At 31.1% G+C, this 12486-nt stretch overlaps 2 protein-coding genes across 3 annotated transcripts; one reads left to right on the top strand and one right to left on the bottom strand.

The window, feature by feature from the left end:
• Nucleotides 1–781: 781 nt before the first annotated feature.
• Nucleotides 782–8499, top strand: LOC107362560 (Y+L amino acid transporter 2). Its single transcript, XM_015929653.3, has 8 exons — nt 782–879; nt 1099–1674; nt 2238–2457; nt 3338–3382; nt 6917–7040; nt 7135–7238; nt 7458–7882; nt 8139–8499. Exons 2-8 carry the CDS (start codon nt 1134–1136, stop codon nt 8204–8206), a joined length of 1527 nt encoding a protein of 508 aa, XP_015785139.1. The 5' UTR covers nt 782–879; nt 1099–1133; the 3' UTR covers nt 8207–8499.
• A 938-nt stretch (nt 8500–9437) lies between these two features.
• On the bottom strand, nt 9438–12343 carry Snp (Snipper). Of its 2 annotated transcripts, XM_025160944.2 has the most exons (5): nt 11540–12343; nt 10482–10750; nt 10190–10386; nt 9985–10108; nt 9438–9869 (listed from the first exon to the last, which is right to left on the bottom strand). In XM_025160944.2, exons 2-5 carry the CDS (start codon nt 10659–10661, stop codon nt 9639–9641), a joined length of 732 nt encoding a protein of 243 aa, XP_025016712.1. In that variant the 5' UTR covers nt 10662–10750; nt 11540–12343; the 3' UTR covers nt 9438–9638. The 2 variants fall into 2 exon arrangements, with proteins under 2 accessions (XP_025016712.1, XP_089122834.1); XM_089266708.1 differs by lacking the exon at nt 11540–12343 and having other exon boundaries at nt 10482–11391.
• Between the last annotated feature and the right edge of the window lie 143 nt (nt 12344–12486).

Raw genomic sequence — 12486 nt, 5'->3', positions numbered from 1 at the left:
GAAAAGTGTAGGAAGTCCCATGTTGATTGTGGTTAAATTGTGACCGATAATTTTATAGCTTCGCTGCTGGTTATAGTGATGATGAAAAAAAAGGTCTGACTGAAATGAATTTTAAAAACCAGAATCTTAACTCAGCATCGATGACTATTGGAAAAGTATTGGGAAACGATTATAAATGTTTGTGAAGAAAAGGAAAGGAGAAATGACTTCTATTGTTGATTCTAATTAAGAGAGTTGTGATTGTTATTCCGATTGCTTTTTTTAATGGTTATATTGATTATAAATGTTACATCGGGAGAGCCTCAAACTTACACACCTTTCTTACTGATCATCATCATCTGTGATACTCGAATATATGTGTATTATCATCATCATCATTATCAAAAATAACAAGCAAAAAAGCTAAAGCATGAAAAGCTAAATGAGTCTGTCTGAAGTTTCCTCTTGAAACTTACCTTACCCAAGGAAGCCAATAGCTCTGAGTCTGCCTAAATTTTGACTATCTATCTGTCTTCCTAATCATCCTGATCATCCTAAACCTCTTTCTTTTTCTCTTTCTGCCTATCTCATTTAGATTTCACTGAATTTCACTTCGCACTTTTAAACCTTTGCCTTTTACCATTTGCTTCATTGTTGATCATCTTCTTCATCTTCATTTTTTTTACATCACCTTCCCTCCTTCCACTCTCTCCTTTCATCTTTTTATCTCCCTTTCTCTCTCTATCTCTCTCTCTCACCCACTCATAAACACACAGACCTTCTCACCCAGACACACTCTCTCTTTCCATGTTGATTAATTCGTCATCAAACCACCAGCATCTTCATTCACCAATGTGAATGGTGAATGTTAACGCAAATACGGTTCAACTGTAAAAAAAGGTAATAATAAGCAATTAATATATTGAACATGCAAAATAAGAGATTGAACAACGTTAATCAAATATATTTTGTAACAACTCATTCACAATTTCATCATTCCTCGTAATAATTAACCAATTTTTTTGTGCGTGCTCCTTATATCTTTCTTTATCAATCTCTCTTTTTTTCCTCTTCACCTTTCACCGTTTGTTTTTTGAATTATTGTGTTTTTTGTTCAAGTGTAACATTTCGTAATTAAATTAAAATAACTCACCATGTCCGAAACAAAGGAATACAGTCCAATTCCAACAGCAGAAAATGTTGAGGAGGGAATTAAAAGCTCACCCAGCAGTGTTAATGAACCATTGAATGGTGTTAAAGGTTCGAGCAAAATGTCTGATGATATTGTTTGCCTTAAGCCTAAAATGTCCCTTTTGAATGGATGTACTGTTATTGTTGGAAGTATAATTGGATCAGGAATATTTGTATCACCAAAAGGAGTCCTCAAATCAACTGGATCAGTGGGGTTATCGCTGGTGGTTTGGGTCGCATGTGGTATTTATTCATTAATTGGTGCCTATTGTTTTGCTGAATTGGGTTGCATGATTACCAAAAGTGGTGCTGATTATGCTTATATAATGGAATCATTTGGTTCCTTCATGGGCTTCCTTCGTTTATGGGTAGAGTGTATAATTGTGAGACCATGTTCACAAGCAATTGTTGCCAGAACCTTTGCCATCTATATTTTGAAGCCATTATTTCCTGATTGTGATCCACCGGAGGCAGCAACTGGTTACCTTGCTGTTGTATGCATCGGTAATTATCATTGTAATAATAATTATACCAAATGAACCATTTTGTTATATTTAAAGACACAATATAAATAGTTAATATTGGTCAAGGTAGAACAAGAAAACTGCAGATCCCTGGCTATGGCTCGTAATGTTGCTTGGATTGTTTCCTTAGTCTCTGAATTATTTTTCACAGTCTGTTGTACGAAAAAATAATGCTAATGAACGTTCACACTCAAGTTATTATTAGTTAAACCAGGAAAATGAATGAAATATGCCTGCTTAAGCCAAAGCTTGTTTCCCATTGAGAGATTCACGTTTTCAGGCTAGCTAAAGTACACTTTGCCATATTAAATGAAAACGTAGCTCATCTTTTTTTCTCATCTTCACCATCTTCCACTTTACTCCTAAGCATCATCATCTGCAAATCTAAGTTTAGAAATAAGAAGAAATCATCAGTTGACTGTTAGATCTTGTAACAAACAATACTATTGAGAAATACGGTTAATTTATTAACATGCGAAAAAACATGAGTAGAACACACATTAATAATACTAATGATAATTTGTCATTCAATTAAACAAACAGGGCTACTTACATTTGTTAACTGCTGGGACGTCAAATGGTCAACACGAGTCCAAGATTTTTTCACCTATGGCAAACTATTGGCTTTAGCATTTATCATAGGAACTGGAATCTACCAAATATCTCTTGGTCACACTGAACATTACAATTTTGATAACTCGGAGACCAAAATTACGAAGATAGCAGCTTCTTTTTATTCTGGTTTATTTGCATACAATGGATGGTAAGATATTGATACAAAAAAAAACAAACAATTAATCCCTAAAAGAAGCCTTTTATTTATCGCAAAAAATCTATTAGATCGCCATCTATCGTTTTTATCAAACGAAACGGTCAATCCTTTGATTTAGGTAAATGTGTTTATTTAAGTGTCATCAGTTCAATATTATTAACCTTTTACTTTATCCAAAATAACTTACGGTTTTTGCGATAAATGGAAGCCTCATCATTATCAGCATCATCATCCTTATTCTTCCTTCCTTCCTTTTCCCTTCTTATAACCATATAATGTTTCAAAGGAAAAGCATTTACCAACAGCAAAAACTATCAACAACAAAAAAAAACCTGATAAACCTAACTGTCTATTTATGCAGTTTAACCCAAAATATCGATCAAAAGTGAACCCTCTTTTGGGTTACATTGGTTTAAATGTTCTTGATTTATTAGCTAGTTAACCTGATCTACTACAAACCGACAAAAAAAGTGAATTGTGATTTCATTAACTCTAATGTTGTTACTTTTTGTGTTGTCCTCTTCATTTACATATTTTTCTATTTATAGATAAACCTTTCATGTGATACTATTATGAAGTTTATTTCCCTTGCTTGAATTTTTTTCATCTGATTTTCTCAGAATTTATTCAATCACAAGATGATCTTGCGTCACTTGATCCAACAATTGGAAAAGGTTACCATTTGATTGTTTTAAGAGTTATATTATTAAGATGTTTATCCTCATTTTTCCCTCTCCTATTTGTTTCTTTGGTTGCCGGTCCTTTGAACATTATTCACTTTCCATTATCAACAATTGAATCCTCTTTTTTCCTTGATTTCCCCACCATCAATTGGATTAATTTATTCCCTTTTGTTTTTTTATATTTACAGGAATTATCTTAATTTTGTCATTGAGGAGCTTAAGGAACCCCATAAGTAAGTCAAATTTAATTTTTTTATTGCCATAATTAACATTTGTTAGCACTCTCGGCTCGTAATGTTATATCCTGATAGACGAAAATGACCCTTAAATTGGAGCAAAGCCTTTTAGTTCAATCAACTCTGGTTTACCCATGAACATCATTCAATATTCATTTTCGTCAACCCAACATATTCGTAAATCAATCATCAGATATCACTGCGACAATTTATCTGTTTCAAACCTTTACATCATCGTTGAAATATCAAACCTTTTAACATTTTAATGATTTGCCATTTATAACTCAATGGTTTGATTGCGGTATAATTGAGAGGTTAGCTTTTGTTGTTCACTTTACACTCAACTGATCTTGGTTGATCTTGATCAGTTTGCCGATCATTTCAAGTGTGTTTGTGTGATAACGATTGTGACGATTGTCAACATTAATAACCTTTCCAACAAGCAATTGTAAAATTATTGAAACCTTTTACTCTACATTTCATTCATAACAATGAGTCTTCTTCAATGGACAAACATATTTTCATAATTATTTCTTTCCATGAAATAACAATGAAATAACGTGAATAAATTGTCTGGTAATAACTGTTTGATTAGTGTCTTAGCTAATGATTAACACATAACGAGTTTTGCACTTAATAAGCATTTTTATCGCCAATTCTTGTTGCAATTGGTTTATTGTGAAGTCGATAAATTGTTAATATGTTAACACTCAATTAGCCTGAAATCAGGTTGTTAATTTGATCAAATTGTGATTATTTCCATACTTTACTAGACAACACTTGATGAACCAAGATTTTACGGAAAGTCAACCATTCAAATCTCAATTGTAACCAACTTTTGACTCAAGTAACAATCAACAATCTTAGTCAACAATTTTTTAAACATTAACTGGTAATAATTTAAACATTGAGTTAGGTGTTTCAAATTTTGGTTAAAACCAGAAAATGTAAAGCTATTTTTTGTCATGTAATTTATTTATGAGATGACATTTTTTGCAAAGGTTTTGCTTGAGTTTTAATTTCAAATGTTAGTTGATTGGCAATTGAAACCATAAAAAAAGATGAAATGAAAATGAACATTCAATAGTTAGATCACACCTTAAGAAATTGAGTTTGCCGTGAAAGGAAAAGCTAATGATTTTCAAATGTTAATTAAACCTTTAGAGCTGTCAGTAAAATAATGATTTGATTCCAGAATCATCACCAGTTTGGGTAAGATATACCTTGAAATGGGCGATCAATCAAAAGATTATCTATCTTAAATTCATCTTAAACTATCGAGTATTTGTTTCCATATTTCTTGTGCTTTCAGGTTAAATAACATGTTGATAGATCTTTGAATGATGATGATTAACTTGAGGGTTATAACGATGTTCACCTAAATACAGTTGAAACAATTTTAGCTATCAATCCAAGTCTACTGTTATGCTAAGTACAAAAATGTTTAGTATTTTTATTGATACCAATTTTATTTACATATAACATAATGATAATGTAATTTCCATGACTACCAATTGTTAAGCTTAATCTTATTGAAATAATTCAGCAATTAACATAAACAACTTATCAGTCTTGGTTGCACTCGGAAATACAATCAACCCAAACTAACCTTTTTAACCTGTTGACATTTAACCAGTTTTTTGTCACAGCTGTTTGGGTTTACTTACATCTTTTTAGGTTTAACTGTTTGATCATTTTGAATTTTGTTGACTTGATTTAGTCTATTCTGTTGATTTAAATTAGAAACTATTTGATTATAACCGGTGAACCATCATTGAGATGAATTGTCAATAACATTGTCAGTAATCAATATACACTTATTTAACCAGTTACCATGGAGCTTGTTGGTTCATTGTATTGATTATTGATCGATTCTGGCTTCATGATTCTTCAAGAATCTTGATCTTTTTCAGGTTAAGATGTACTGAAATCAAATGATGCCAATTATGGTTGAATATACATTGAAACTGAACAACCTGAGAGATTCTTGAACAAGCTGACAAATTGCTTTCAACTTACTTTTTGTTCAACTATCTGTTGCTTTGCCACTCTTCAAGTGATTTTATTAGCTTTTTTGTTTCTTTCATCCATTATTATTATAATTGAAACAAATTAAGACATCAGATAAAATATAAATTAAGAAATAAATTAATTTAATCAGCCTTTTTTGCCCAGTTTACATGCTTAGCTATACATTTATCCTTTAATTGTAAACACTGTTTACTCTCGAGTTAATTTATTGAATTGCTATCATTTAATTGAATAAAAGTGTCAAATAACTTTGAATTTAATTTTCCCAGCAATTGAGTGAAAAAATCAATTAAATTGAACAATTATTTCAGCGATATTTATGAATGTTGCTTTTTTAAGTCACATTAAAATTAATTGTAACAATAATGTTTCCAGTCAAATTGATTACCAGCAAATGGTTTGTTTAAAATGACATTAATTTGTCTTTCAATGTTATTTAAATATTAAACTCTGAATTCTTGGTAAATTCAATTCTGAAGTTAATCTTTTAATATTCATTACCTAATATTCAATTGAAAGTTAACCCAAAAATATCATGAAATGGTAAACCTTTCATTTTAAATAACATAATTCCTCTCGACATTAGAGCTTTATAACAATGTAATTGATCACAATTGAATGGTCATGTTAATTCATGAGATATTGACAATGTCAGGAATTGAATAAATTGGGTTTATCTACCAACCTACACAGAAGATGATTAACGTTGTCTACGGAACATTCAAACTTGATATTGGCAACCTTTTCTTTTACCTGTTAACCTCAGATGAAAGCTCAATATATTTTATCAAAATGATTATACCATCTTAATCATTATTATTTATTTATTTACGTAGTTAGTTATTTATTAATACAATGTTTTGTTAAATCATCGTCATCATTGATTTAAATTCACAATCTTTGTGCTTTACAAACACCTACTCAGCTCGATAGGAAATCAAATGGCTATCATTATTGGGAAAGTGCAGACATTAATTCTCATTAATCTAATTCCAACATTCAAGATTTACATCATGATTAAATATCATCAAAGTGCACCAGAGTTAATTTGATGTGTTTAATATTTTCTCAATAAGTTAAGCTTCTATAACTGTAACCATTAAACTTTCATTTGTCTTCACTGATCGATAGCGATGATGATAATCAACGTAATTATGATGCTGATCATCATCATTATCACTGCTATTAATGCAGCTAATTGTTTGTTTGGAAACAATTAAGGTGTTCAGTTGATTGGAAATGATAAACAAAATTATACTTATTTTAATGTAAAATTGTTTGCAAAATTAAACACGAGATGGCAAAATTAGTAACCTTGATATTACATGTGATAATCCTAGTGTCTAGAATGGTTTAACATCCGCTCCTTGAGGCTTAATTGTCAAACATTGGTTTGATTAATGATTTTTAATTCGCTTTTTTACCTTTTCTTGCTCATTTTTATCTTTCCTCCCTGAATTTTCATTCATTTGCCCACGATGTTCTCCGTAATGATCTTAGGAATCTACCAAAAGCAATTTACATCTCATGTATTTTGGTTACTGTTGTTTACACCATGACAATTGTTGCATTTCACTCGACGCTTTCCGTTCCTGAGCTGTTGGCCTCTAATGCTGTTGCTGTGGTACGTTAAATTAGATAATCATCTTTCTTAAATTAACATTTTCATCACCAACCTAAATTAATTGTTAATATCTATTGTTTTCCCATGTCTCTAGACTTACGCTGAAAAAGTATCCAGTCTTTTAGCCTACACTATGCCAGTTTTTGTTGCAATGTCAACCTTTGGTGGAGTCAATGGAATCCTCTTTACATCTTCAAGGTTTGTCTTGCAAACTAACATGATTTTATAAACTTCAGATTGTGGGTGGATTGAGAGACTGAACCTCTGACTATAAAGTTAACTCAGTACTTAATTTATTTAGACATAAATTTTTACACAATTTGAATTTATAATTTTTTGAGAGTTAATGAACTATTTCACGTTTACCATAATGTAACTAGTTTTTCTAATTGTTTTTTTTCTCTTTTTTACTTGCAGATTATTTTATTCAGGCGCTGAATATAATCAAATGCCTCAATTATTATCAATGATACAAGTTAAACATCATACACCGGTTCCTGCTGTGATAGCAATGTGTTTACTTTCATTGGTTTACCTCTTATTTAAAGATATTTATGCTCTAATGGATTATGTTGGCTTCTCTACTTGGCTTGCTATCGGGTTAGCTGTAGTCTGCGTACCTTATTTAAGATGGAAGCGTCCTGATCTTGCTCGACCCATCAAAGTACCATTATTTTATCCAATACTTTACATTGCTGCCACCGTATTTATCATTGTTGTACCTATCATTGAAGACCCAGTATCAACAGGTTTTGGTCTGATTATGATATTATCAGGTGTACCTGTTTACCTGTTATTCATTGCATGGAAAAATAAACCATTATTTTTCCAAAGATTCATCTGTAAGTTAATAGCTTCTATGGATAGTTTAAACTGTCAACTACATCAAGCTTTACCGCCATTGATTTGAAATCTATCAAAATTAATAGCTTAAGCCGTAGAGTTGAGAGTTTTTATCTTTTACATAATTTTCGAGTCAACATTTCACATGAAAGCGAGAATCAGCATCTCAGCCCTGTGAATATGTTCTGGAAAATTATTGAATTCAATGGAATCAACAAAATTACTAAATTTCACTTTTTCTTTTCTTACTTACAGACCAAATAACAATAACATTGCAAAAATTGTTTGTTGTAGTTCCATCGGAAAAAGCTCAAGATATGTGATTTTAAATTTATTGGCCAGTTTTTTGTCTTCAAATTTACAGAAATTATGTACATGTCACCCACTCTATTCTTTACTGCCAAATCATACTTCACCAACAAATTGAATGAATGAATGAATGATTGATTGATTGATTGACATGTTTTATTAATTTAATTATTATTATTATTACCATTGTTCATGTGATGAAGTGATTTACATGAGTTACTAATTAAATTCTGTAAGAGTTTAACATAGCTGATTGTGTTTTTCAGATGTGAATTAAAAAAAACAAAACCACGTTTTGCGTCATTGACATCGATGTTGCTCTTTCGTTGTTTTCCAAACTGATTTTAATTAGACCAACAGCAATTAGTGAATGAGAGTGAACATTAATATAAGCAAGATTTCTCAAATTCAAACCTGTGATGTGTGATCAAACGGTTTGACCAATAATGATAATAATAACAATAATAATGACCAATAATTTTTCTAGGACTAAAAATGATGAGCAGAGAATATGAAACAAAAATGAATAATCCATGTAGATAGAGCGATTGTAAATTAATTAGTCCCTTTGATTGGATGAAAATGAAAATTGAAACTAAAATGAAATGAGAAGAATCAATCTTGATGCTTAATATAATGTATTTGTAATGATTATAAGGTCCATGAACCTTTTAGTCACATGTTTCTATACAAACAATAAACAAAATATATCTTACAATAATGGAGGGAAAGTAGAGTTAACTTTTTATCCTAATTTTTATGCGATGTCACTAATCCATTAAATTGTAATTTGTAATAAATTAATTGTGCTTGTATCTTGACAAATTACTGACAATAGTTAATCACGCGTTCTTGTGTTTCCATCCAACGTTCACGGGATGATTTTTTTCAATGAAAGGACTGAACAATAAAAACAGGAGAAACAAAACAAAAATTAATCCTATGAGCCATTTATCAACTTTATTCATCTCTAAATCACTTGACTCTATTATCTCATGATTCGTTCGATTCCAAGGATTATCCCCATCGCCCGAAGATACAGCCATTGTGAAACAGTTTATTTGAATTTATTATTGTAGTCTATTGAAGATAAGTGAAAATACATTAGAATCCTTTCCAACAATTCTTGTTTCATCTCCAATAGTATTTTATTAAACTAATCACGGATTTGAAAATTTAAATGATCGAAGAGTAATACGACTTATTACCCTTCAATTGTGAACATAAATCAATAGAGATTGTGTATAAGATCAAAAATGGTTTATTATTTGCAAAAAAAGAATTTCAGATATTAAAATAGATATCATGATCGCATTTTTTTAATAAAGAGTAAGTTCATAAAAATTCTTTGGTTGGAGACAATTACTGTATATGTATATGTGTATATAATATCATTGTATAAAAATTCTTTGGTATATTCACTACTATTTGATCCAATAGTTGATGTTAAAGGCATATCGCTGAAACTGAGCTGTAGGGTATATAACCGCAATCCATATTACCCCAGCATTTTCTGCTAACTGAGTCCCAAGATAAAGTTTCATTAACGGTGAGTATAGCACCATCATTCAGCATCTTTAGCAATAATTTTGTTATATGAAGAGCATCATAGTATCCAGAATGTCTCTTTCCTTCGAAGCGGATTCCAAGAGTAGTAAGCATATTATCAAGACAAATCTGTTGGAAAATGGAGAAAAATGAGTTAGATTCTTGTTATCAGGTATGAATTTAACCTCGTTAATGAAAAGCATTTATAATACTAATCAATATGAAGGTTGCAACTAATACTTACTGGATGAGCTTGATAGCAATCTGAATATACTCTTTTCAGGTTTATCCACCTTTTAGCATATATTGGGAACTCAAGTCCATGTATTTGACATTGTCGAGCTAAGAAATGAGCGATGTCCCATGGTCTAATGGAAAAGAAGAAAAATATTAGAATGTTATCCAGTTTTTCAAGATCACTGGGAAAAGATATAATTGAAGAAACTTACCCATCAGTCGCAATAGCGAAGGTTCGATAATTTTTCTCTATAAGAAGACTAGCAATATTCTTTTCAAATCGCTCCAACACTTTTGGAAAGGGATCTGCTTGGTCTACCATATGTTGAGATATACCAGTGAGTTGTGTACAAAAATTTGATAGTTTAGGATTTATTATTGGCCTAACATATTCATGGAATGTGGAGATCTGTGAAAAATAGAAAATAAATTGATATTAATGATTTGTTAAGGAGAAGGCACTTGAACAAATAGATGATTTAGAATAAAAAACTCATAACTTACCACAGATCTCGTTCTTGTATCCACCATGAATGCGGGAAACTCAATGATCTCCATGATGGCATCGTTGGGTGGCCGGCGACCTCCATAATTATCACATGTAGCTTCAAAATCGATGACACAAATAATATCACAATCTGTTTGATAGTCATAATTTATGTAAGGATTTCTGAATTGATACATAGTTGTTGATGGTTTCTTTTTTGATGGTGAACAAGGAGATTTGATTCTAGTGTGAGTATCCCAGTAGCTGGACCAAAGATTTTGTTTTCCTTGATGATCAAAGTGAAAAGGTAGAAAAAAATTATGATGAGAAAAGTCTTGAAAGAAAAAATGTTGATTTAGAGTTGATTCAGACATTCAAATTGCCACAAATTGATTCGATTTTCCAACGAACTGGTATACAGAAAGCGAAGTGTAGCAGCAAAATAAGCGTTTAGGTTTTAAACAACACAAAAGGTAAACAAATCAACAAACTGGCGATAAACACAAACAATAAAAAGGTAACTTTGGTTTCACTCTTGACCAACACTGACACTGGTTAATGAGGATTAAATTAATCAACAATTAACCAGAGTCAAAGTGGAACAAGGGAATAACTGAATAACAAGAGTTAAGTTGAACCTAAGGAAACTCAAATGACAATGTTTTGAAAACGTTAATAGGAAAAGATAGGGAGAAAGACTATCAACAAACACAAGACAGTTTAACCACGATTAACCTTCAACAGGAGTATAGAGGGAGAGAGAGAAGTAAATAAGGAAGATTGTCCTTCTGCAATTAATGAAAAATTAATAAACTAATTGAAAGTGTAAATGAAATACTATAAAACAGAGCCATTGACACACACAATGTTTAGTGAAAAACACACACATGGGACAATGATATATGGCTAACAGGGTAAATGACTGCTTGGTGGTTATGTTGTTATGTTTGCTTTAATCGCATAGGGAAACAAAGAGTCAACCTTTCTTCCAATTGGCAAATTAATGGTTGTGATTGTTAATTTAAGGGCGCCATAAAACAAAATTGAAATCAAATGAAAATAAATAGCGACTTACTTGATTGATGAGGTTGAAATGGGTTGTTGATGGTGAAGATTGAAGTTCGAGTATATGATATCAGATGAAATATGTTGAAATGTGTCGACAAGATGGTGAAGATGAACACTGATGTCCACAGACAAAAATTCAACCAGTTAAATAGTCAATTGGGTTAATCAGTTTAACCAGTTTCCTAGCTAACTTAATCGGTTCGACTTAACATTGTACATTTTGTTTTTTAAACGCATTAACGCTAAACTATTTAGTTCACAGCTTAAACCACAGGCATAAACAGATTATCAAAAAACTATGAACAGCGTTTGATCATGGATGAACAATTGGTGACTACATGCAAATGAATCGTATTAAAGACTCATATTGACAAATTGATTATTGAGAAAGATTACAATTTTAAACTGCTTTCCTTTAACCATGGCATTGAACTGAACTCGGATTCCTAGGTTGACGGGCTAATTAACCAAGAGTAATAAAATGTTTTAAACTTTGAGTCCAATTTAGTTTGGGTTTAACACGATAGTTCAATATCAAATTACTTGTTTACTTGAAAAGCCAATTTACTTTTTTTACAATCACAAGTAAATCACAATGTTTCAAATAAACTAACATAAAAATGATGGATATCTTTACATTTTTGATAACAGTTTAATCCATGACCAGGATAATCCGTTTGAGCGTCAAAAATTGATTATGAATCAACGAGAAATTTTCATCATAAACATAATTCATTTGATTGTAAGCCTTGAAAGCTGTTTACTTTTGTTCAATTTAATCTTGATCAATCATTTACATTTCAATGGGAAAAGTAACTTCATTGGTAATCTCATATTTCAAGGTTCTCAATTGCAGTCTGATAATGGCTGTTGGGTTAAACATGATAATCCTGAATTGTTTATCATTATTAATGTTGATCTCTGAGTAAAATCAAGATTGCTAACCTGCATAAC

This window comes from Tetranychus urticae, chromosome 1, assembly GCF_039701765.1.
Source record: "Tetranychus urticae isolate SD_2017Ah chromosome 1, NJAU_TeUrti_SD_1.0, whole genome shotgun sequence".
NCBI classification, from domain to species: domain Eukaryota; kingdom Metazoa; phylum Arthropoda; class Arachnida; order Trombidiformes; family Tetranychidae; genus Tetranychus; species Tetranychus urticae.
This window is presented reverse-complemented; position numbering and strand designations above follow the sequence as displayed.